Below are 27445 nucleotides of genomic sequence, written 5' to 3' on the forward strand. Positions count from 1 at the left end.
GAACTAGGAAAAGTGCAAAACCAAGAGTGACGTGGAGGACTTAGGCCTTGGTCAGGATGACCAAGGTAGGCACACAGACCAGCGATCCTTTGTGCAAAAGCCTCGGAATCTGATGGGCTTCAGGATCCAGCTTGGGGAGATTTTAAGAAAAACAATGTGATGTTATACACACCTTCCCAGAAGGACGTGGGTCAGTATTTTGTCATTAAAATCACTACATTTCTATAGGAAATCACAGAGGGAAATAAAGATGATTAATAGTCTCAAAAAAAAAAAAAAAAGAAATCAATGATAAAATAAGAAATAAAATCCACTCCAACACCTGGAGACTAAATAATATGCTACTGAATGAACAATGGGTTACAAAAGACATCGAGGAGATTAAACGAATTTTAGAGGTTAATGAGAACACAAATACAACATATCAAAATCTCTGCAACACTAAGAAACCAGTTCTAATGGGAAAGTTCATTGCATGGAGTTCATTAAAAGAAGAAAAAGTCAACAAATAAATGACTTAACACTACATCTCAAAGCCCTAGAAAAAGAACAAATCAACACCAAAAGCAGCAGAAGACATGAAATAATTAAAAGCAGAGATGAAATCAATGAAACTGAAACAAAAAACAATTGAACAAAACAACATGCTAAACAAGAGAGAGAAAACTCAAATCACTAACATACATGATGAAAAAGGAAATATCACAACAGACACTACAAAAATACAGAGGATAATTAGAAATTATTTTGAAAAGTTGTACTCCCATACAATAGAAAACATCAGAGGCATCTACAAATTTCTAGAGTGATAAAATTTGCCCAAATTGAATCAGGATGATATACACAATTTAAACAGATCAACTTCAAGTGACGAAATAGCAGATGCCCTCAAAGGTCTACCAACGAAGAAAAGCCCAGAACTGGATGGATTCAAAACCGAGTTCTACAAGACCTTTAAAGAAGAACTAATACCAATACTCTTCCATTTATTTCAAGAAACAGAAAAAGAAGCAGCACTTCCAAAATCATTCTATGAGGCCAATATCACTCTGATTCCAAAACCAGGCAAAGACACATCAAAGAAAGCTAACTACAGACTAATATCTCTAATGAACATAAGTGCAAAAATTTTCAATAAAATTCTGGCAATTCCAATACAAAAACCTATCAAAAAGATCGTGCATCATGATCAAGTGGGATTCACCCAGGGATGCAAGGTTGGTTCAACATACGGAAATCAATAAATGTAATTCATCACTGTTGAGAGCCACAGCCGAAGGGGCCCCAGCAAACTTCCAGCTGCCAGCAAACTTCCAGCTGCCAGCTGATGATTGGCTCACAGCGGCCCCAGCAACATCTAGCTGATTGGCTCCTCTGCGGTGATGCTCATTGGGCTGTTTCCCTGCCCTTTCAGACCACGGAGCTGCTCATTGGGGGACTTTTTTGGCTCCGCCCATGTGACCCAGCCAATCGGCCTCAAGAGCAGGAGGATTGTGGGAGGTGGAGAGAGGCTTGTGTGGGAGAGAGAGGCTTGTGGGAAGCCGGTGGTGGCAGTTGTGGCTTTGAGGGTTTTTCCTGAGAAGCTGTTTTGTTTGGCGTGTGTGGTTCTAAAAATAAAGTTAGTTTCTTTTGACAAGTGGCTCCTGATTGTGCCCAGCCAGACTACAGCAATGTGCTCTGCTTCCTTCTTGTCCTGAGCTGTTTTGCTCTGTCATGCCCTTCACCTTGAGGTTCCACCTCACCCTGGGCCCAAAGCTGTGGAGTTAGCTGTCTATAGACTGAGACTTCTGAAACCATGACTCAAAATGAACTTTTCTTCTTCTATGTTTTTCTTGTCAGGTCTTTTGATCACAGTGATGCAAATCTGACTAAAACACAGTTGTGGGGTCTTTGCTGTGACTAACCTGACCATGTGGTTCAGAAGTCTTTGCAGCTGGTTTTTGGGTTAGTGTCTGGAAAGATTAAAGACACAAGATGGAAAAGCTGTAGACTGTTGTAAGCAGAATTTAATGAGTGATTCTGGTGGGAGCTCAGAAGACGAGCATGCCAATGAGACTGTGGACAGTAAAAACTGGGCTCATGAGATTTCAGAGGAGAAGGAAGTCTCTATTGGAAATGGGACTGGAGACCATGTATGTTGTGTTCTGTCAAAGAACTTGTCTGCAATTTGCCCATGTCCTAAGACTTTTTGTGAGACCAAATTTAAAGGTGATAGGCTAATTAATCTGATAAAGGAAATTTCAAGGCAGCACAGCATTCAGGAGGTTGCAAGTATATTTCTTGTGGCTCTTAGCTAAGTTTACTGTAATAATCAGCAGCAGAAAGCAAAGCAGAAACATTTGAAGAACATGCAGTTTGACCAGAAAGTATGAGTAAAACAGGAGCTAAACAAGTTGGGGTTGAAAAAAATATTATAGCCACTACAGAGATGATAAGTACTTGGCATAGAGATACTAGGAAATATAGTTTGAGGGCATCTCAGGGATTGGAAGCCACACCTGTCTTGGGCTCAAGGGTGTAGAAGCAAAAATTCATTTGAGAAGAGACCAAGGGGCACCCTGCTGGCACAGGGTCCTAGGAAGATTTTGTTCACCATGCTCAGCCACCCAGGGACTACAAGGCTGCTGCAGCCATGGTTTCAGAAGGCTTGTCTACTGCTTGAGATGGTGGCAGACCTTGGCATCAACCAAGTGGTGCTGGTTCTGCAGAATACAGGATGCTGGGGTTAGGAGGTCATGGAGATTCAAAGTAATACCTGGGAGGCCAGGTAAAGTGCAGCAGAGTCAGAGTTCCTGCAGGCTATCCCTGAGAGGGTGATGCCTAAAGATGTAAAGAGGGGTATTGAGGGCCACAGCCGAGTCGGGATGACCACATGGCATTTTTGCCAGAAGTAGTGGTTGAGAGGTGACGCCAGCGAGCCATTAAGATGATGACTTTTGAGTTCTCGCAGAGTTCCTGTTGAGTTCCGGTTGAGCTCTCGCGGGGATTCCTGAAGAGTTCGTGTTGGTTGGTGAAGTTCCGGTGGTGGGAGTTCCGGTTGGTGTGTGGTGTGTTCCTGGAGGAGCCTCGTGGGTGGCGTTTGGGAGAGTTCCCAGGGAGTGTGCTGGTGGAGTTTGGAAATAAAGTTTGTTCCTGCTTGAGTGGCTAGTGATTTGTGCCCAGCCAGACTGCGGCAGAGGGGGCCAAAGCTTCAGTGGAGACCCCCAGAAATTAAGAGATGCCAGTAACATGGGGCATCTTTGGAGGAAAGCTTCAGGATTCTAGTAGAAACAAGCCAAGAGAGAGGCCACATGGGCTGCAACCAGCAAGTCATAGGGACACAGCTACACAAACACTTTGAAGGCATCCAGTGCCATCTTAGATGCTGAATGTGTAGCTACAAGACTTGTTTGCTTAGCTGGATATTTTTAAAATTTTTTTTAGTTATACATGGGCACGACGTCTTTATTTTGCTTATTTATTTTTTATGTGATGCTGAGGATCAAACCCAGGGTTTCACACGTGCGAGGGGAGCGTTCTACCGTTGAGCCACAACCCCAGCCCCTGCTTAGCTGGATTTTATCAGGATTTGGTCTTATTCCTTCTTTCTATGTCCCTATATCTTCCTTTTGGAATGAAAATATTTGATCTATGGCATTATGTATTGGATATATGTAACTTGTTTTTTTTTTTTAATAGAGTGAGAGAGGGAGGGAGAGAGAGAGAGAGAGAGAGAGAGAGAGAGAAATTTTTTTTAATATTTATTTTTTAGTTCTCGGCGGACACAACATCTTTGTTTGTATGTGGTGCTGAGGATCGAACCCGGGCCGCACGCATGCCAGGCGAGCACGCTACCGCTTGAGCCACATCCCCAGCCCCAATAACTTGTTTTTGAAAAGAGCTAAGACTTTGCCTTGAGTCTCAAAAGAAATTTTTGGTTTTTTAAAAAAATATTTATTTTTTAGTTTTAGGTGGACACAGTATCTTTATTTTACATTTATGTGGTGCTGAGGATCAAACTCAGTGCCTTGTGCATGCTAGGTGAGCACTAGACCCCTGAGCCATAATCCCAGCCCTAGGTATTAAATCCCTGTTATTAAAACTATGGGGACTCTTGGAAATGGATTAAATGTATTTTATTTTGATACCATAGATTGAACCAAGGGTTGGTTAACCACTGATCCACATCCCTAGACCTTTTTATTTTTTGTTTTGAGTTGGGGTTTCACTAAGTTGGAGAGGTTAGATTTGAACTCACAATTCTCCTGCCACAGCCTCCGGCGTTACTGGGATAACAGACACATGCTTTGTGCCTGGCCTAAATGCATTTTATTTTATTTTATATTTTTAGAGAGAGAGAGAGAGAGAGAGAGAGAGAGAGAGAGAATTTCAATATTTAATTTTTAGTTATTGGCAGACACAACATCTTTGTTTTTTTTTGGTATGTGGTGCTGAGGATGAAACCTGGGCCTCACGCATGCCAGGCGAGCGTGCTACTGCTTGAGCCACATCCCAGCCACCTAAATGCATTTTAAATTGTGAGATGGGCTTGAGTTTTAGAGGATCAGGATTAGAATACTATAGTTTGAATACAAGATATTCCCCAGAAGCTCATGTGTAAGACAATGCAAGAACACTCAGAGGTAAAAAGATTAGATTATGAGAGCTTTAACCTAATAAGTGAATTAATCCACTGATATGGATTGTCTGCTTCACCTAGGGCCCAGAGCTATAGAGTTGACTGTCTATGGACTGAGACCCCTGAAACTAAGTCAAATGAACTTTTTTCTGCTCTATGTTTTTTTTTTTTTTTTAATATTTATTTTTTAGCTTTAGGTGGACACAATATCTTTATTTTAATTTTAATTTTAATTTTATTTTGGGTGAGGATCGAACCCAGTGCCTTATGCATGCCAGGAAAGCGCGCTACTACTTGAGCCATATGCCCCTCTGCTCTATGTGTTTCTTCTCAGGTCTCTTTGTTACAGTGGTACAAATCTGACTAAAAAATTCAGGGGGTCAAATAAAAGAAAAATAAAAATTTTGGTGTTTGAAGAGAGATCAGTGGAGTAGAGGAAGTGGATAGATGGAGAAGGCGGAGGGTGGGAAAAGAAGGACTAGTGAATGAAATTGATCAAACTATCCCATGTAACATATATGAATATACTGCAGTGAATTTCACCTTTGTATATATCTAAAAGGCACTAATTTAGAAAGCTATAAATAAAAAGAAGGAAAACTAATAGAGGAAAGAAAACAGGGCGAGGGAAGTGGGGAGGGCAAAGGATGTACTGGGGATTGAATTAGAGCAAATTATGTTTTATGCTTGTATGATTATGTCAAAATGAACCCCAATATTATGTATAACTATAAAGGACTAAAAAAGTTTAAGTAAAAACAAAACAAAATTACCTCTAATAATGGGCCACAATACTGTGGACCACAGCATTTTTAGAGTAAGGGCTATTAGAAACAAATTATAAACAGGGCTGGGAAAATAGTTTCCTGCTAAAGTATCCCTGTGTTCAATCCCCAATATTGCATTAAGTAATTAATTAATTTCTGAAATATTTTTAAATCTTAAATTACTTTTTATTTTTGTTAAAAAAACACAAAACATAAAATTTGCTAATTTTTTTCATGTCTAAGTGTACAACTCAGTAATGTATTTATATTGTTGTGCAACCAATGTCCTGAGCTTTTCATCTTGTAAAACTGAAACTCTGTATCCATTAAACAATTCTTCAGCCCTCCGGTCCACCCACCTCATTCCTGGCAACCATCATTCTACTTTCTGTTTTTGTGAATTTGATTACTCTAGATACCTAATGCAATCAGAGTTCTATAGTATATGTCTTTTTGTAGTTGGCATATGTTGGGTTAAACACTAATTGGTGTCTAGGGAAGACTGCAGTGAGATAAGGTCTAAACAATCTGATAAGGAAAGGAATGGAGAGGCAGGGCTAGCCACTTCTCTTATCTCCATTTTTTTTTTTTAATACCAGGGATTGAACCCAGGGGCACTTAACTACTGAGCCACACCCCCAGCCTTCCCCCCTCTTTTTGAGACAGGGTCTTGCTAAGTTGCTCAGGGCTTTGCTAAGTTACTGAGGCTGGCCTCAAACTTGTAATCCTCCTGCCTCAGCCTCTCCAGTCATTGAGAGTACAGGGGTGTGCCACCATGCTCAGCCCTTATCTCCAATCTTTAGGTGAGAATCAAAGCAAAGTTGATTGAATATAAAAGAAGGTGCTTGTAAAACATCTGAAGGACTCCACCTGCACAGTGAAATGCAATCTGTCCTATAGATTCCCCTTGCTTGTAGGCTTGAGGTGGTTCTCCGTTGTATCCCAGCCCATCATCGCTGAGGAGCACGTGAGTAATAGAATGTCCAAAATCTCTCTGTTGAGTGCTCTAATTTCTTTCTTTGAAATGGATAAACAGTATCCTTGGGGTGTGTACAGCCCTGGGGTTGAACAATTGGCATAGTTGGCAGGATCCCAAAGGAGAACATGTTGAACTGACTCCAGAATTGGGAAAGGGCCTGGAGTCTGCAGGGACAGATCACAGTCTGGCCACAAGTGTCAATGTTGTTTGGAGGTGGCTTCTCTATTGGAGGTGGCTTCTCTATTGGAGGGGTGGTGAGTCCTGAAATGCAAAGAGGGGTGCTGCAAGTGTTGAAAGCCATATCCAAAGTAGTCACTGGGGATGTGAAAGAAAACAAACAATGCCCCTGCTGTGTGCATTAAAGTTAGCCTCAGACATGGAGTTCACCCAGTTCCACAGAGAACAGGGAGAGTTAAAACTAGAGAGACCTGTTTTGTACAGGTTGACAGCAAGGATGTACTGTCGTGGCATTTACAACTTACAGATTACTCTATTCCCAGTTTTCCAAGGAATCCCCAAATTCTCTCTCCTCGGTCTATACCCAAAAGACTTAAAAATAGCATACTACAGGGATACAGCCACATCAATGTTTATAACAGCACAATTCACAATAGCTAAACCGTGGAACCAACCTAGATGCCCTTCAGTAGATGAATGGATAAAGAAACTGTAGTATATATACACAATGGAATATTACTCAGCAATAAAAGAGAATAAAATCATGGCATTTGCAGGTAAATGGATGGAGTTAGAGAAGATAATGCTAAGCCAAGTTAGCCAATCCCCCCAAAAAACAAATGCCAAATGTTCTCTCTGATATAAAGAGGCTAATTCATAGCTGAGTAGGGAAGGGGAACAAGGGAGGAATAGATTAACTCTAGATAGGGCAGAGGGGTGGGAGGGGCAGGAATGGGGCCGGGGTTAGAAATGATGGTGGAATGAGATGGACATCATTATCCAAAGTACAGGTATGAAGACACAAATTGGTGTGATATACTTTATATACAACCAGAGATATGAACAATTGTGCTCTATATGTGTAATAAGAATTGTAATGCTGTAATATGTAAATAAAAAAAAAAAGATTGGCCTACAGGTCATGGTCAATCGTTTTGGTAAACCAGGGAAACATCCTAGGCCCAGAGCCCATGTTAGGGTGTTGGTAACCTGTGAAAACTCAGATGTGGAACCCACTTAAGGAGTCCACTATTTCCAGTGATTCAGAAGTTGAGGTAGAAGATGAAACTCTAGTGGAAGCAGGACATGTAATGGTCCAAAAGTTAAAGGCTCAACCTGAGAGAGCTGATCCAGATCTGTGGCTTCCTATTCCTGAGAGATATTGACATATTTACCATCATGAGACCATGAGATCATATATGCTGGAAGTTTGTGGAACTGGGGTTCAAGTTTGGGCAGAAAACAAAAGAAAGAGTATCTGAACAGCTGTTCTGCTTGTGGGACACTGGAGCAGATGGGATGATGTTGAATGGTGTAGAATTATCTAAGATGGCTTCAGTAACATTTACCTGCTTACATCAATGGCTTTACCCAGTGGTGCTGATGAAAGTGTGGGGTCATTATGAGCTTGGATATTCCTTTCCACTCAAAATATGTGGCCAAATTCATGAGATATTCGTATGCCCAGAGGCACCTGGGGGTTCATGGAAGCTATTTTCAGGAACTTGGAATGCAACATGCTATGTATGTGTAGCCTTTCTAAGGAGCATACAATATGGGATGAATTGTAATGCACTCCGCTTTGACTCATTTGCAAAGGAGAACACTGGCTGTAGCCCCTAACAAAGTGCATGGCCCTGGCTTATGGTGAAATTCTTGAGTATTGTCTTGTTGGGCAAGACAAAGTTGTACCTCAGGCTATAATAAATAAAGTCCTTTTGTACGTCCCAACACAGTAAAGCAAATGCAACAATTTATGGGGCTACTGGGTTATTGGAGGGCTTTCTTCCCTCATGTGACTCAATTATGACCCTTACATAATTTGTGTAAGAGTGTGGGACTGGGTTGACCAGCACGCTGAGGCTTTTAATCAGGCCAAACATACAGTAAAACAGGCACAAGCCCTGAGACACTAGACAAATGGAAACCTGATATATTTACCATCCCTGTTGCTCTGGATGGCTTTGGATGGGGTTTATGGCAGTGGATTAAGGGACATAAGACCCCGACCCCATTGCATGAGGCCCAGGATTTGGTACCAAGTGCTGAAATAAAAAGTGGTAGGCATGGTGGTGTACACCTGTCATCACAGTGACTCAGGAGGCTGAGGCAGGAGTATCACAAGTTTGAGGCCAGTCTCAACAACTTATTGAGCCCCTGAGCAACTTAGTGAGACCCAGACTCAAAATAAAAAATTAAGCCGGGTTTGCTAGTGCATGCCTACAATCCCAGTGACTCAGGATCTGGGAAAGGAGGATAGCGAGTCAAGGCCAGCCTTAGCAATTTAGCAAAGCTCTAAGCAATTTAGTGAGCACCTGTCTCAAAATAAAAAACAAAAAGGGCTGAGATGTGGCTCAGTCGTTAAGCTGCCCTAGGTTCAATCCCCAGTACTGCCCGCCCTCCCCAAAATGAAGTGACCGTTTGGCTCTATATGTTTGTCAAACTGTGTTGGATTACTTTCCTGTGTGTGTGTGTGTACACCCGGGGATTGACCCAGATCCTTTCCATGCCAGGCAAGTGCAAGTGCTCCACCACTGAGCTGCATTCTCAGCCCTGAATTACTTTATAATTATTTACACTGAACCAATTCCCAGGCACATCCACTATATCCACACTGGTTCTCCTATGCAAGGATGGTAAGTATTATGACTGCTTTTTGCAGGGGAATCCAGCTGAGAAAGGTAGTTACTTACCTAAAGTCACATGCAGGGGTCTGATGTTTAGGAGAATCTTTGTTCCATCATGCCATAAGACAGAGAGAGGAGAGAGAAAGTTATTTTTCTGCCAACAACCCCAGTGGTACCTTTTGCTTTGCGAGGGAAATGTACTCACTCATCAGCCTGGTTTATTGGTCAACAATATGGCATTTATCACACCACACCAAAGCCATGCTTAATAACCTGAAGTAAACTGGGTGAAGTGTCAGTAAACTAGATATAATATGAACTGCAAAAATTAATTGTGGGCCAGGAATGCAGCTCAGTGGTAGAGTGTTTGCCTGGCATGTGCAGGAACCCTAGATTCAATACATTGTATCACACACACATAGTTAATCTTGTTGGAAAAAAGTTGATTTCCTCCTTCTTCTACATCAGGCTTTTAAAGAGAAAAGCTCAACAGGAGATGAAGAAGGTTTAGGGTGAGAAGCTTAGAAGATCTAGGGAGGAAGATCTGTGAATGAAAAAGGAGGAGTCGGGGCACATTTACTGAACTGAGGGAGTTTTTCTTTATTTTCCTTGGGTTCTCTGTATCATATTTCCTTTTCTGCACTGTTAAAGTTCCAAAAACTTCAAACCTACCCACTGCTTTTCCACCTAGCATTTCAGAACCATCCCTCAGAAAATCTTTGAGAAAAACTGCCATTTTAGTCAACTTTTGCATAGATGTGACCAGTCCATGGTCAGCTGACTCCATAGCTCTGAGCCTCAATGAGGCAGAATATCATGACAGAAGGAGGAGGAAAGGGAAGGCAGCTCAGGACAGAGCAACAAGGAAAAAGAGCTCTGCTCACCAGGGACAAAATATACCCCTGCAATCATACCTCCAATGACCTACTTCCTCTAGCTACCTATCTTCCTAGGTTACCATTCAGTTAATCCATACCTGTGGATTAGTTTATCACATTTGTGCTCTCCTTATTCTAAGAAATTCACTATTTCTATTCATCATCCTCCACTCCCAACCCCTCCCATGTTTTGAATTTGCTTTGCAAATGAAATCTGGGGAAAAACTGGCTGTGACTGGGCAGTTCTGAGCTGGAGAGCCAAAGGAAGATGTTGTCCTCAGCTTGAGAGCCTCAAATGTGGGTTCAACTAAGGAAAAAAAGATTTGTTCCATTCTGGGTTCACAGCTGTTTCAGGTTGTGCAGCTGGAGGAATTTGATCCAAAGTATGTTCCCCGATTAGTCAGAAGAGGAGAGATTGGGTCTGTGTGGTCTTTTCTTGGTCAACATCAACCAAGATTCAGTTAACACTGGCCCCTAACAGGTATGACTTCTTTTTTCCCCCACCAATTTTTAAAAACTTCTAATTTGTTATATATGACCACAGAATGCATTACAATCAATATAACACATATAGAGCACAATTTTTCATATCTCTGGTTGTATATAAAATATATTCACACCATTCATGTCTTTGTACGTGTACTAGGGTAAAGATGTTCCATCTCATTCCACCATCTTTTTTACCCCCATGCTCCCTCCCTTTCCCTCCTACTCCCTGCCCTATCTAGAGTTTGTCTAATCCTCTCATGCTCCCCCTCCCAATCCCACTATGAATCAGCCTCCTTATATCAGAGAAAATCTGTTTTTTTGGGGGTTGGCTAACTTCACTCCCCCTCTAAGGGGAGACCCCCTGACGTGGGTGTGTGTGTGTGGGGGGGGGGAAGTTCCATTATCTTTTCCAACTCCATCCATTTACCTGCAAATGCCATGTATTCTCTTTTATTGCTGAATAATATTCCATTGTGTGTATATACCACATTTTCTCTATCCATTCATTTACTAAAGTGTTAGGGTCTGTAAACAAGTCAGGATGGCGCCTGGCATTTTGCCAGAGGGAGTGGTTTGTGCAGTAACACCAGGAGCCATTAAGAGTGGAGATTCCTTATTGGTTGACTGCTGTATCTAGTTTATGTTAATTAAGATAAGCTGTGTGGAATGTATATATACCTCTCCTGTCCTACAATAAACGGCTCCCACTCCTGTTGTATCAATGTACACAAGTTGTTCGTCACACCACCCCCCCCACCCCCGTTATTTTACTGCAGCCGGACTGCAGCACTAAAGGGCATCTAGGTTGGTTCCACAGTTTAGCTATTAGGAATTGAGGTTATGACTTCTTCTAGTTGATACTGTATTGTTTAAAGGGAAGAGGGGAAAAAAAGCTGTGTTGATTTTATAAAATGTGCTTGTTGAAAATGTAAATAATCATTATAAAGAAAAATTCAAATCATATAAACATTATTAATGCATTAAAAATATTTATTTATGCCAGGTACCAAAGCACTGGGCATTTGGCAACAGACAACATAATGTCAGTGTCTGCATGGAGTGAACGCTTCAATGGGGAAACTCACACACACACACACAAAAAGGTATGGAATGTGTCAAGTGGTGATAAGTGCTATGAAGAAAAACAAAAAAAGAAAGTATAAAATCCTATCACCAGGGGCTGAGGTTCTGGCTCAGTGGTAGAGCACTTGCCTGTCATGTGTGAGGCCCTGGGTTTGATTCTCAGCACCGCATATAAAAAAATAAAATAAAGGTCCATCAACAACTAAAAAAAAAAAATATTAAAAAAATCCTATCACCCAGAGATAACCATTGTTAATATTTTGTCAACCATCCACCCAGATACCTCTCTTTCTTCACCTATATATGTAAATATAGACATTTTTTTCACCTCGATGTGTATTTTTACATGCTGACTCAAAACCTGTTTCTTTTTCCAATGGTCAGGCATTTTTTTCATGACAATAAACAAGAATTTTTGTATGTGTTTCCAGTTTTCACTTTTTTTAACTTGGAAAATTTCGAACATACACAAAAGTACTGATAATGGTAAACATTTACTTAGCCCTTATGTACATAAAAACTGTTAACATTTTGCTGTTTACTCTATTTAATTAATCTACTTATTTATTTTTGCATATGTTAAACTTAATTACCTGTTCCATTTCTAACCCAAATGGGGGAATTGCAATTAAATTCTGACACTCCATCTGGACTTAGTATCAGACTCCACTGGTTTAGGGCTCAGTCCACCACAAGACTCCCCTAATTTCAGATATCAGCTATACATTGGGTATCCCCAAGCTACTTGCATTTTTGACCATCTAGTTGCAATGACAGGGCTTCTCATAGCCCCCTCAAATTTGATAATTTTCTAGAATGATTCAGGAAAATGCAATACTTAATGGTTTAAGTTTTATTATAAAGGATTCACATTGAGTAAGGTCCTGGAGGAAGGTAGTTTCCATCTCTTGTCATAAAATCAATATGTTCATTAACCAGGAAGTGCTACAGAGCTTTGATGTCCAGAGTTTCTGTGTTTTGTCATTGTTTTTGAATCTAGGTGTGAGTGATGTTGGCATGATTGAGAAAATCAATGTCATGGGATGGAATCATCTTTAATTCCTCTCCTCTCTTGAAGTTCTTCCCAGAGTTCCCCTTGGAATCTCAAAATTCCAAACTTCTAGTCACATGATTGGTCTTTCCTGAGACCGACCTGCATCTACCAGGGGCTCTGTGGAGTTACCTCATTACCACAACAAAGACATTGCTATCACTTTGCAAATATTCCAAGAAGTTTTTTTGTTTTTGTTTTTGTTTTGAGGTGGGATCTCCCAGTGTCACCCAAGCTGTCTGAAACTGAATTTGGAAACTTCCTGCCTCAGCCACCCAGGTAAGCCGGGATTACAGGCCATAGTGCCTAGAATTCCAAGAGTTTTTGAAGTACTTCATCAGAAACTGGGGACAAAGACTGGATATATTCTTTGTTGTACCATATTGCTCTAAATACTTTAGAATATATGTCTAAATAAGTAGGAACTTTTTCCTATTTATATAAAAAAATATATTTCCTATATATATTTATATATTCCATATATTTACATATATTCTATATATTTACATATGACAATACTATTGTCATATGTAATATAATTAATGGTACTTCTTTCTACTTGATTTCCAATAGCTGCCTAGTACCTGAAAGTACACTCGCAGAGTCCACACAAAGTCCAAAGACCACGCCACACACCAGATCTCACGCAAGAGATTTATTGTCAGTAGCACAAGGCAAACCAACAAGGCTGCCCCACTGAAGAGAGCAGCAGCATGTCTGCAGTCACAGAGCAACTCTATAGCCCCAAGAGGAATTTCATAAGCTGTTTAGGAGTTGCATCATAAACTGGGGTTGAGTTGATCATTTAGCAGGTCCATGTTCTTATGGGAAGTTAAGCAGCATTGCCTCAGAGTAAAAACTTTGGAGTTTCTAGATAAAATGATTCCCGACCTAAAATGGTGAATCTGATGCCAATATTGATCTGATGTTAATAGTACCCATACACTCTAAGTTTTTGTTTTGTTTTCAGTGTTAGGAATAGAACCTAGGCTTCATGCATGTTAGGCAAGCACTCTTACTCTTGAGCTACACCCCAGCTCCTATCCTAAGGTTCTTTATCAATTACCAACCTGGATATTGAGTGTGTTTCTACTTTTTTACTGGAGCAAACCACACTGGGATTAACATTCTTACACATGTACTTTTTAAATCTATAAGTATCCTTTTACTACCAGGGAAAATTGTGAGTGCTTGATCCTAGCAGGGAGTCATGGAACCCAATTCAAATGTATTGCCTTGTGCTGAACCATAACACATCTCTGTTCCTGATGCAGGCAGCATGTCTTTGCCTGAATTTTTACTATAATTCCATGTGCAAAAGGGAGTTTGATGCTATCTTATTCTTTTGGGCAAGAGCCTTCTTCTAGCTAAGGCCAATGGAAGTAATAGCACATAATATGGTCGGATGTGGTGACATATGCCAGTAATCCCAGTGCCTTGGGAGGCCGAGGCAGGAGGATCATGAGTTCAGCCTCAGTAAAAAGCAAGGTGCTAAGCAACTCAGTGAGACCCTGTCTCTAAAGAAAATATAAAAAAGGGCTGCCTCAGTGGTCTCATTCGCCTGAATTCAATCCAGTACCAAAACAAAAGCATATGCATAGACAGAATTGTGTCCCTCTATTTATATGTTGATGCACTAATCACCATATGGTTATACCTGGGGGGTCTTTAGGAGGTAATTAAGATTAAATAAGTTCATTATATTGTTATATATACAATATGTGTGTATACAAACTTGCAACAACAAATCCTACCATTACATACAACCACAATGCCCCAATAAAATAATGTTGAAAAAAACGATTAAATGAGCTCGCAAGAGTAGGACTCTAATCCCATAGAACTGTGACCTAATAAGAATTCTCTTCTATGCCACAGGAGGACACAGCAAAAAGTGACCATCTACAAGTAGGAAGAGGACCCCGACCAGAGTCATCCATCCTGTTGCCTTGATTTTGGACTTCCAGCTTCCAGAACTGTGAACAAATAAATTTCTGTTGTTTAAGCTACCAAGTTTGTGGTATTTTGTCATGGCAGACTGACATTCATTCATTCATTTTTTCTTTTCTTTTTTTTTGTCAAAATTCTTGATGGCAGTAACAGAAACCCAATTGGCATTAGCTTGGGGGAAAATCCTTCAAGAAATTCCAAGAAGATTTTTGCTGTTGTTTTTTATTTTTGCTTGAGTACTGGGGATTGAACCAGGGGTAAGTTCTTAACCACTGAACCATATCCCCAGCCCTTGTTATATCTTACTTAGAGACAGGATCTTGCTAAGTTGCTGAGGCTGGTACTTTGATGCCTGGGTTGGTCTTGACTTCCTTGGCTAAAGCAACTCTCTGACCTCAGCCTCTCAAGTAGCTGGGACTTTAGGCATGTGCTACCTACCATTTCTGGCTCACTGTAGTTTTTTTTTTAATATACATTTTTTAGTTGTAGATGGACACAATGTCTTAGTTTTATTTATTTTTATGTGGTGCAGAGGATTGAACCTAGTGCCCCATGCATGCCAGGCAAGCGCTCTACCACTGAGCCACAATCCCAGCCCTCCTGACCCTGTAGTTTTGATTTGCACTTCTCAGATGACTGGGATGTTGACCATCATTTATGTGCATTTACCGATGTTTTTCAGAGAAATGCCTATCCAAATATTTTGTTCATTTTTAAAAAACTGAGTTACATTTGTCTTTTCATTGTTGAATTCCAAGAGTTCTTTATATTTCTTGGATGCTAATCCCTTACAAGACAAATGATTTGCAAATATTTTCTCCCATTTTTTGTGGATTATCATTTCACTTCTTTGAGAGTGTACTTCAACACACCATTTTTAGTTTTTTTTTTTTTTAAGAGAGAGAGAGAATTTTTTTTTAATATTTATTTTTTAGTTCTCGGTGGACACAACATCTTTGTTTGTATGTGGTGCTGAGGATCGAACCCGGGCCGCACGCATGCCAGGCGAGCACGCTACCGCTTGAGCCCCAGCCCCAGCCCACCATTTTTAGTTTTGATGAAATCAAATTTATCTATTCTTTTGTTGACTGAGTTTTTGGTACCATACCCAAGAAATCCAAATCATGAAGATATATTCCTGTTTTCTTCCAGGAGTTTTGTAGTTTTAGCTCTTATATTTAGGTTCTATGATCTTTTTATAATAGAGGTAGTAAGTCCAACACCATTATTTTGTTTATGTTCACAGAACTTTTACACTGTCTTGAATTGCTAGTTTTTGTTTTGCTTCCTCCTACCCTGGAGCTGGGGATTGAACCAGAGCTTTGGGCATGCTAGCTAAGTGCCCTCCCACTGAGCTACATCACCTACCCCCACCCCCCACCCCCGCCCCCAGCCCTAAATTGTTCGTTTTTCTTTGCAATTAGATTGTAAATTCCATGAGGGCTGAGATCAAGGTGGTGTTATTAAAACTCATTTTTTCCACCAAATGGATCACTGAGGTAGATTAAGCATAAGGTTTCTTTTCTTTGCCTGAAATTTTATCAACTCTACAATAACAGTTTTATTCATCATGGTGTGGCTAGTTAAAATACCTTGACAATAATAATTCTGAAGAAAACTACCCCACAGAATGATAGGAATTGTACTACTTCACAGTATTTGAAGGAAAATGGATCTGGATTCAAATCTTTTCATTGAAAAATGTGTGACCTTGGGCAAATTACATTACCTTCATTCTCTTGTTTTTTAAAATTCTCATTCTTTAAAATGATAATTTGGCAAGGTTTTAGCTATCATAACTATAGTATTTTACACATTATAAGCATTTATCAAATAGTGCAAAGAGAGGAGCAGTGTTGGGGAACCCCTTAACATGCTGCTATTTTTCGTGTTAAATTTCTCCAGTGTGGGTTTTTATTTTCTTTTGTGAAATTGAGAATTATTAGACTACTGATTTTAGATTCATAAAGAAAGGCATACACACAAAAATACAAACTAATGTGATAATGGCCCTGCAGATACGTGCATGTGCTCTGGAGTTCGGAAAGTCACGTAACAAGCAGTAGAATGAGACTCCTTTTGGGTCAAAGAACTTAGTAGAAAACGGAGGTTGATAGATTCTAGTCCTTTTGGATTATTCAATGTGGCACATTTCAGGTTTGTAAATAATTAGTCGGTTACACGTCTCATTCACTAGGGTCTGAGTAGGAACCGTGTCTTAAGTCATCTCAATCTCCGGTACATTGGACACCCCAGATAGCTCAATTGACGCGCCTTGATCACCAACCCGGGACAGAAGGGATTCTCAAGAGAGGAATGAGGAAGTCGGGAGGGAGAGAGATGACCTCTGACCCATGCCAAGGAGGGAAGAACGGCTCAGGTACTTGACACAAATCGGTCCTAAAGCTCAAAGAGGACGTAGAAAACCACAGCGTACCCTTTCTTCCACACTCCTCGCCTGGCAGGGTCACTTCCTGGAGGGGGCGGGGAGACAAGAGGAGGCGTGCCGGGAAGGAGGCCGTTTGTAGAGCACCAGACGGAAGTGTGCCAAAGGTACTGGGCTGTCGCTTCCGGTCCGGTTAAACGCGGCTTAGGTACACAACGTGGCTGGTGTCGTGCGGAGATCGGCTTCTGAACGTAAATCAGCAGGTGAAGAATCAAGAATCAGCGTCCGGACTCAGGAGTCTGGATACCAGTGAAAAGACGGAAAAAAAGAAAAGGAACCTGAATACGATCTATCCGCTGTTTCCGAGGGGCCAACTTCTACAGTGAACCCCTCTGCCCTGGTAACGGCCAAAGAGGAGGAGATGGCGCCAGTCAGGGAGCGGCTGTGGCCAAGACAGTAAGGAAGCGCGAAGGCGGAGCAACCGGGAAGCCTCCTGAGAAGAATCCGAACTGTCGCTGTCACCACTGCCGCCAACACCATGGAAGGAGCAAAACCGACATTGCAGCTTGTGTACCAGGCAGTGCAGGCGCTTTACCACGACCCGGATCCCAGCGGAAAGGAGCGCGCCTCGTTTTGGCTTGGGGAGCTGCAGCGTTCGGTGAGGGGCCCAGAGAGGCCGTTCTGCGCCGCGGGTCCCAGGGCTGGGTGGGTCGTAGGCTCGAGGGGAGAGCCTGTGCGGGCGGTTGCCCTTGTGAGGTCCTCCTTGGGGAGGAGCTGCTGTTGTGGGGTGGGGCTGCGAAGCTACAGCTATGTCGCTTTTCGGAAACTAGTCGCAGCTGATCGCTCGCGAACTGGCCCATTCCTCACCCCGTAGAATCTGGTTTGTAGGTCCTGAACTTCTTGCTTGTGGCGTGGGTCCAGCCCTCTTTAAGTTCTGTCCTTGCTATTACTCCTTAGACCGTGCTTTTCTGTGTTGTCTTCAACCAAATCAAATATCAGTGCTTCTCTACCTTCCACTCAAGGATGCTTTATCGGTCTCACCTCCATGTCCAAGGTTTGTATATGGCAGCTCTTCCTAAACGTGGGAAGGTAGCCGCACACCTCACTAGTCTTTGCCAATTTTCATTCCAGTTCTGAAACATTATTCTCGAAATTTCTCAGGTTTCTAGATTCGTATACTTGTGAATTTTCTCTTTGCTTTGGAGTGCAGTATAATACAGATGGAAAAAAAAGCTAATTCTGGTTTCAGAAAAACTTAAAGAGTTCTCATTTTGCTTCATGTTGGTCCTCTAACCTATTTCCCTGACTTTTAGGTTTTTATTTATAAGATGGACATCGTAGCTATCTCAGTTATTCTGTATGTTTGTGTAAGTATCTAGTGAAATGTTCAGTTGTCTCTTACATATATTGTATTTCCTTGTTCTTTGACTCACATTTTATGCTTTATTCCCTAATTTTCACACTTATGTGTGTTGTGCTGTTTCTGGAAGTGTGTATAGTTGGTGATCTTGCTGAAATAGGTCATAAATGTAAGATTTGCTCTGAGTTGTGAAGTACTTTGAAAACTGATGAGACTGACAAAACGCTCACTGTTACCTTTTTTTGTGTGTGTGTGTGTGGTGCTGGAAATCAAATTTAGGGCTTCACTGCGTGCTGAGCAAGCAAGTGTTCCACCACTGAGCTACATCCACAGCCTCCTTTATCTTTCCCTTATTTTGTGATTTTACTCACAAGCATGTTTTTCTGTTTACCATCTTGCCTTTTATATGTTTAACTCATAACTGATATTTAAAGGTGCTCTGCTCTATTAAATAAGCCAGTAGGCTAGAAGTACATAATAAATGTTTTAAAATTTGCAACTTTGAATATGACACTTAAAATTTGGGGCCTAAATCCTTGTTTGCTTTGCGGGAAGACAAATAGGACTTTACTGTAGGCTACATAAGGAAGTTATTCACATATGTTCCCCTTTAGAGTTTAGTTTCTTTGATCTGGGAAGTCACAATTCCTTTATATTCATATAGTTTTCTAAAATATATATAAGAGGAATGCTTAGCAGTACTACAAAAGTAGTTAGTATCACTGCTAAATTTGCATATTGTTGTGTGTATTTAAAATCAGTATTTGAGTCCTTGAACCAGCAACTGTGCTGGTTTTTTATATTTAGAAACGAACTAGAAAATAATCAGTGCTTGTAACATAGGGTAATTGTTATGATTAAATGAGGTAGTATCTATAAAGAGCTTTGAAAAGTTATTCAGTATAGAGCTCAAATTGTGTTACAAGTTATTATTTAAAAATTAGTAACTTCTTTCTGCTCTTCTCTGTTACAACCTATCATCACCATCATTTTCATTATTACTATCATTGTTAGTAGGGTCTCAACAGGAACAGGTGGCATATTTGACAAGATAATTTGAGGAGAGTTTACTTTGTAAAGGTACTATTTATAATGTTGCAGGTGTAATGGTACCACAAGAAATAGTGTAATAATCTGTAGCCAAACTGTTAACATCACTTGAAGGGGAAGAGGGATGATTACTTGACTGCCTTGAGAGGAATGGTGGGTGACTTTCATGTGAAGGGACATGGCTAGCTTAAGGGCCCTTTCAGGGAGGGAGTTGAAGGAATGAATTTCCTTACTTTATTCTTCTAATCTCCTACTCTGGGATTCCCTGTTGTCCAAACACAATCAGAAGCCTTGGGACCTGGCAACCTGTTGATAACATATATATATAGGTCAGCTTACTGTAGCAGAAATGATGATAGAGAAAGGTGGAAATACCAGCACAGTCACACACCATCAGTTTTAGTACCTTTAGCATCTAGATTGACAATCAGCTAATACTTTGGCCTTTTGATTCCTTCTTCATTTTCTTTAGTGACCTGGTCACATAGTCACACCCTGGATCTTGCCATTACTGAAAAGTCACCAGCCCGCCAAATCGCTTTATTCAGACATTATGCTGTGTTCACAATCCAGTTTTTTTGGCTCAGTAATATCAAGTATTGGAATTATACATATTTTTAACTTTTATCAAAATTTAAGTTTTCTTTTTAAAAATTAAAAATTTTGCTCCACTTTATTTTAATGGTGATGAGTACTTTTTTCTTTTTTTAATATTTGTTTTGTTTACTGTATATCTACAGCAATTTATCCCCAAATTCCTGTCGGTACTGTAAATATCATCTTTGCCTGTTCAGTCTTGACAGTCTGTTCTTTTAGGCTGATGGAATCATCAAACCTGAGATCCCCTATGCCCTTGCTCCAGTAAGCCTAGGGAATTTCCTTTACCCCTCTCTCCCTCTTTTTTACAGTACAGGTGATTAAACCCTGGTGCTGAATCACTCTACTTTCCCCACCCATCTTTTTGTTGTTTTGTTTTTTCTTATTCTCGTTCTGTTGGTCTTTTTTCTTGGTTTTGTTTTTTCTTATTCTCTTTCTGCTGGTCTTTTTACCTTGAACAGAGTACTCTAGATCTCTTCCAGGGATGCTATCAGTGCTCTACAATCAGATGAGGGAATGAAGCTGGGGGCTGGTTCCCACCAATTCAGTGTGTGTAGCCTTTTATTTAATCTTCTGCTTTCAGGTGATATTCCAATCTTTAGCTAAGTCTGTTGTCCAAGAATCCAGAGTCTTCCTACTTCAATCTTTCCAAAGTAAATCTTGAGTCCTCTATTATGGTGGGAGAATAATAGTCAGGGAGAAAAATATAGCAGTCTAATTGCTGCTTGTACAGATTTTTTAAAAATTTGTGCTTTCTAGATATACATGACAGTAGAATGTATTTTGACTATTATACATACATAGAAAAAGTGTAACTTTTCCAATTAGGATCCAATTATTGTGGTTGTATATGACGTGGAGTTACATTGGTTGTGTTTTCATATATAGGGATAGGAAAGATATGTCTGATTCATTTTACTGTCTTTCTATTCCCATCCCCTCTCACTTCCCTTCGTTCCCCTTTGTGTAGTCCAGTGTAGACTTCTGATCTTCCCCTCCCTATTGTGGGTTAGCATCCACATATCAGAGAGAACATTTGGCCTTTGGTGTTTTGGGACTGGCTTATTTCACTTAGCATGATATTCTCTAGTTTCATGCACTTACTGGCAAATGCCATAATTTCATTCTTCTTTATGGTCAAGTAATTTTCCATTGTGTATATATACCATATTTTCTTTATTCATTCATCTGTTGTAGGGCACCTAGGTTGGTTCCATAGCTCCTGTTGTGAATTGAGCTGCTGTGTCACTGTAGTATGCTGATTTTAAGTCCTTTGGGTATAAGCCAAGGAGTGGGATAACTCTCAAATGATGGTTCCATTCTGAGTTTTTTAAGAAATCTCTGTATGCTTTCCAGAGTGATGTACCAATGTGCAGTCCCACCAGCAGTGTGTAAGTGAACCTTTTCCCCCTATATCCTCACCAACATTTATTGTTACTTGTATTTTGATAATTGCTATTTTGCTGAGGTGAGATGGAATCTCAGTGTAGTTTTGATTTGCATTTCTCTAATTGCTAGTGGTGTTGAATATTTTTTTCATATTTTTTTTTGACTGTATTTCTTCTTCTGTAAATTTCCTGTTCAGTTCCTTAGCCCATTTATTGATTGGGTTTTTTTTTTTGTGTGTGTGTGTGTGTGTGTTGTGTATGTGAAGGTTTTTGAGTTCTTAGTATATCCTGGAGATTAATCCTCTATCTGAGGTGCTGGTGGTAAAGATTTTCTCCCATTCTCTGTAGGTTCTCTGTTCATGTTCTTGATTTTTTCCTTTGCTGTGAAGAAACTTTTTAGTTTGATACCGTCCCATTTATTGATTTTTTTATATTTATTTTTTAGTTACAGGTGGACACAATATCTTTATTTTATGTGGTGCTGTGCCAAACTCATGCTAGGCAAGCGCTCTCCCTTTGAGCCCCCACCCCAGCCCCCATTTATTGATTCTTGATTTTACTTCTTGTGCTTTAATCCACCCCTTTATTTTTTACACCTGTGTGTCTGCCTTTAGATGTTCCTGGTAGTTCTAATTAGAATCAGTTTGCGCCAATACCATTGGCATCTCCTCGTCCCTCTCCACCCTGAGGAAAATTTCAGCCTTCTCAGATCTATAAGGACAGTTAACACTCATCCATTAGCTTTTCAGTTTCCTTGATGTCTGTCATCTGTTTCCATTCTCTTTGTCCTTGTGAGTTTTTGCATTTTTATTTTTATCAAATATCTTTACTCTGATTTTAGTGGATTTTAGAAGGTACACAAATGCAAATGAGTGTGTTCAATCAGTTCAGTTTTTTAAAAATTTTATTATTATTATTATTTTTTTATTTTGGTGATACTAGGGATTGAACCCAGGGTATTTTACCACTGAGCTACACAACCCCCTCCCCCTTTTTAAAATTATTTCAAGATAGGGTCTTGCTAAGTTGGTCTCAAACTCAAGAATCCCCCTCCTCAGCATCTCTAGTTGCTGGGATTTATAGGTGTCACCACCACTTCTGAATATTTTTTTAAAATTAGTTGTTCCAGTCTTCTCTCTTCATCCAATTTGCATTGCAAGGTCTATCATTGTGTCAATTAAATTTACCACCAGCCCTTTCCCTCTGATTTGGTGTATCCAGCTGTTTGTCCTATCAGATCTAGGTGCTTTGCATATCACCTTCTGTATTCTTTGAGACCTTGATCTTTTGGTTTATCTTGGGTCTTACCTGCAACTTCAGATTCCCTCTTATTGAATTCTTTGCTATTCAAATACCTGTAATGTCTCTCATAGTAAGCATGTTTTGGGGGGTAGGTGAATGGAATGCTAACTTTTGCCCAATTTTGTTTTTTCTTTGATTTCTTTCTTCTGTGCTTTTACCCTTTCCTAATCCTGTCATCAAATGTAGAAATTCATCCATCTTTTCAAAGTCCAGCGTCTGAAATTTGCTTTCTCCTTGAAGTCTTAACTGATTCTTTTCAGCTGAAAGTCTTCCGTGCCCCGTGTCTAGAGCACTATATTTTATTGCATTTACCAGTTTTTACCTTTTCAAAATTTATTTTTCTCTCCCACTGGACTGTGGGATCCTTGTCACATTAATTTATTTGTGGTATAACATTCATACACGAATGAGTAAACCATGTTTATTAAGAAAGAGATGAGCTGGGCTTGGTGGTGCATGCCTGTAATCCCAGCAGCTCTGGAGGCTGAGGCAGGAGGATGGTGAGTTCAAAGCCAGCCTCAGCAAAAGAGAGTAGTTAAGCAACTCAGTGAGACCCTGCCTCTAAATAAAATACAAAATAGGGTTGGGGATGTGGGTCAGTGGTTGAGTACCCCTGAGTTCAAGCCCCGGTACCCTCCCCCCCCCAAAAAAGATGATTGTAATCTTTCACACACAAGTTCTTTTTCTTAATTTTTTTTTGTAGTTGTAGATGGACAGAATACCTTTATTTATTTGTTAATTTTTATGTGGTGCTAAGGATGGAACCCAATGCCTCACATGGTAGGCAAGCGTTCTGTCACTAAGCTATAGCCCTAGTCCACCCACAAGTTCTTTAAACTGTTGAGTGAATCTTTGCTTGTTGTAAGCATGCCTAAAAAACAGTTGGTAACTCAAGTTTTATTTATTTTTGTCATTGCTTCATATCAATGATTAGTTGAAAATAAACAACATTTAGCTTCAGGGGTGTAATTTTCAATATTTTAATTCCTCTTAAAAACAACAACAACCAAAAACCTTTGTAAAAGCTGGGCGTGGTGGTGAACACCTATGCTTATAATCCCACCTACTTAGAGGGATCTTTGTTTAACAGTAGCCAGTGTTTTTCTGAACACTTACAGTTTGCTTTGTCTAACCCCAGTAACCAAAATTAGTAGATAAGGTAGGAAAGACCATCTTTTATAGGGCTAGTGATTATGTTGCTTATTTGTTCTAAGTTTCTACTTTTCACAGAGGCAATATGTTGGTAGAGGTTATCTCAAAAGTTTTATTGTCCAGTCTGGAAACTGAAAAAGGCATGATGTAAAGCATAAATTAGGTGAATTAAAATCATGCTTTGATGGTTTGTCACCAATTCATGTAAATTTTTTCTTAAATATCATCTCAGAAAGGTCTTGGGCCATGGGTATCAACTTCCAACTTTTTTCCTAGTGCTTTTTCCTTTGGAATTTTAAATGTAGAACTAATGTAGTTTTTTGGGTTCTAGTTCTAATACATGGTGTCTCTGTTTTTTCTCTACAATTGTAGTTATCTATTTAACTTGTCTTTTTTGTGTTCATCCTCTGGTCAAGTGACCCTTAAAATAACTTGCTTTTGAAAGGAAAGCCTTTTGGGAAATAATTTTTATTCAACTTCTGTGGGGGCAGTTATTTCAGTGAATATAGGGACACTATATGCTTTGCTTTGATAGAAACTGGAAGTATGTAAGTAAACAATAGAAATGAAAGGCCTTGTACCTAAAGATTTTCTTAATCTAGCTGGATCATTCAGTATGGTGGACATTAACCAAGTATGGCTGTTTAAATTTAAATTTAAATTAAAGTTAAAATTATTCCCTTATGTTATCTATATTCCAGGTATTAGGTAGTGCAAATATTGTACATTTCATATCTTTGGAGTATTGCAGCCTGTGTGTGTGGATTTGTGACAGTACTTCTATTGACATGTTGGTCTGTTTTCTAATGGCATTCCTTCTTATTTGGATTCATTTATATCTTGTCTTACCAGGCGTTGGGCCAGTTGATGGTTTGATTCAGGATATAAAATTTTCAGGGCAGTGTAAAATTTTCTAATTATTATAGAGTTTTTCCAAAAGACTTCCAAAAATTTCATCAAGTTTTTTCATTGCCTTAATGATGATGTTGCTATTTATGGGGGGAAATGGAGAGTAGATTTTAAAGATTATTTTAAAAAAATTATAGTGAAATATTCAAAACATAAAATTTACCATTTTAGCCATTTTAAGTGTACAATTCAGTGGTATAAATTACTTTTACATTGTTGTGTAACTGTTAACACCATCCATCTCCAGAACATTTACTTATTGTAAAACTAAAGCTATACTCATTAAAGACGCCAAGCCCCCTATTTCCTTCTTACAATAGCAACCATGATTATGCTTTGTCTATTTCAATTTGACTACTCTAGGTACCTCATGTAAGTAGAATCATATATTATTTTTTCTTTCTTGTTGGTACTGGATTGGACCCAATGATGCTTTATTACTGAGCTATATCTCAAGTGAGACAGGGTCTCACTAAGTAGCTGAGCCTGGCCTTGAATTTGTAATCCTTCTGCCTTAGCCTCAGGAGTTGCTGGGATTACAGATGTATGCCATCACGCTTGACTGGTAGTTTTTCTTTTGTGACAGGCTTTTCTCACCAAACATATCTGTTCATCCTTGCAGTGTGTGTCAGAATTTCCTTCCTTTACTTATGATGGCTGAATAACATTCCATTTGTGTATATGCCACATTTTGTTTATCCATTCACCCATTGATGGACACTTGCTTCTACTTTTGTCTATTGTGAATAATGTTACTATGAACATGCTTGTATAGATGTCTCTTGGAGTCCCAGCTTCCAGTTCTTTTGGGTATATATGCTCAGAAGTGAAATTGCTAGATCATATGGTAATTGTCTTTGTTTTTTGGAACTGCCTTACTGTTTTTCAGATCTTATAGAATTTTAAGTTATGTTGAATTTAAAAACCAACTTAATTCATAGGAAGTTGTAGACTTCAGATTCCCTGTCCTGTATTTCCCTAGCTTGCATATGATACTAGGATATTACCAGAGTGTCTTATGCTTGTACAGGTGAAGCACAAGAGAGAAGGCTTATTTTTCTTTATTGGAAATTTATACTTCTGCTGAAGGAGATAATTTTGTAGTGTTCAGTTTGCAGAAGCCCTTTAAAGTACTGTCTTAATTTTTATTCTCTAGTAGAGTTTTCAAAATGAAAATATTAGTAAACAATTATTTTTTCCTCTTTTGGTGAGTTTTCTTTTAGCAGGGTTTACATTATTTTTTCTCAAGCCCTGTTTTAGTCAGCCTTTTCACTGCTGTGACTAAAGGATATGACCCAAACAACTATAGAGGAGGAAAAGTTTATTTGAAGGCTCTTGGTTTCAGAGGTCTTAGTCCATTTAATGCTGGCTCCATTCCTTAGGCTTGAGGTGAGGCTGAACATCATGGTGGAGTTTTTGGCAGAGGGAAGCAGCTCACATCATGGTGATCAAGAGGTAGAGAGAGCGACTCCACTTGCCAGATATAAATATATATCTCAAAGCCCTAATTCCCACCTCCTCCAGCCACATCCTACCACTTCAGTTACCACTTAGTTGATCCCTATCAGGGTTTTAACTCACTGGTTGGATTAAGACTTTCACAACCCAGTCACTTCTTTGAACCTTCTTGCATTGGCTTACACATGAGCTTTTTGTCCCCTAAACTCACATCCAAACCATAACAAGCCCATGTAAGTATTCAGTCTTTTAAAACATACATTTTATAATTTGAATGTCTCATTTCACATTTTTATCAGTTTGAAAATTTGATCCTTCAACATTGTGTTAACATGTACTTAATATGTATGATAAAATTTCATCTGGGGTCGGACATGGTAGTACACGCCTGTAATCTTAGCTATTGGGTGGGGAGCTGAGGTAGTATCAAAAGTTTAAGGCTAGCCTGGGCAATTTAGTGAGACACCCTGTCTTAAAATAAAAAATTAAAAAAGGGCTGAGGATGTAGCTTTGTGACAGTGTTCCTTGGGCTTATTCTCCAGTACAAGAAAAAAAAATCATCTTGTTTATATGATTTGTTAATAAAACTTGCTCAGGAAGACAGGAGATTAAAGAAAGAAATAACATCTTCTGTGTCTTGGCTTTCAGGAAGCCCTCACCCCAGGCACCCGTTTGCTTCAGATGAAATGGTTTCCAGCTTGGCATTTTCTTTTTTTCCCCCTTTTCTTTTTGTTGTTGATACTGAGGATTGAACCCAAGGGCGCTTTACCACAGAATTATATCCCCAGCCCTTTTAAAATTTTGAGACCTGGTCCTACTAAGTTGCTTAGGGCCCTTCTAAGTTCTGAGGCTGACGTTGAACTTGTGATCACCTACCTTAGCCTCCAAAATTGCTGGGATTATAGGCATGTGCCACTGCACCTGGCTGGCATTTTCTACTTTTAGGGCAGGGCTGCCTAGTATCATTAATAAAGTCCTCAGCAAAATGGTTATCAGGGAATGCATGCTTAGCTACTTCCAACTGGAGTGGATTTTATGGATCCAGATTTATCCTTTGTTTTTTTAAACATTTACTTTTTAGTTGTACACAATACCTTTATTTTGTTTATTTATTTAAATATTTATTGTAAATGGACACAAAACAATGCCTTTATTTTTATGTGGTGATGAGGAGTGAACCCGGGTCCCGCCCAAGACAGTGAACGCTCTACCGCTGAGCCACAA

At 39.7% G+C, this 27445-nt stretch overlaps 1 protein-coding gene across 7 annotated transcripts in view; it reads left to right on the forward strand.

The window, feature by feature from the left end:
• The first annotated feature begins 17186 nt into the window (after positions 1–17186).
• Positions 17187–27445, forward strand: part of LOC124102286 (transportin-3) — a 96546-nt gene continuing 86287 nt past the window's right edge. For all 7 annotated transcript variants that reach the window (XR_009228110.1, XR_009228111.1, XR_006854831.1 and 4 more), the window contains exon 1: positions 17187–17663. Coding sequence is in view for 2 of the 7 variants with exons in the window: in XM_046458540.2 (XP_046314496.1) it covers positions 17544–17663 (120 nt within the window). In the remaining 5 variants the exon portion in view is untranslated. The remainder of the gene's footprint in view (positions 17664–27445) is intronic.

The sequence above is a fragment of the Marmota monax genome, unplaced genomic scaffold (genome assembly GCF_021218885.2).
Source record: "Marmota monax isolate L192 unplaced genomic scaffold, Marmota_monax_Labrador192_F-V1.1 WCK01_AAM20220418_F8-fsc00531, whole genome shotgun sequence".
Lineage (NCBI taxonomy): Eukaryota > Metazoa > Chordata > Mammalia > Rodentia > Sciuridae > Marmota > Marmota monax.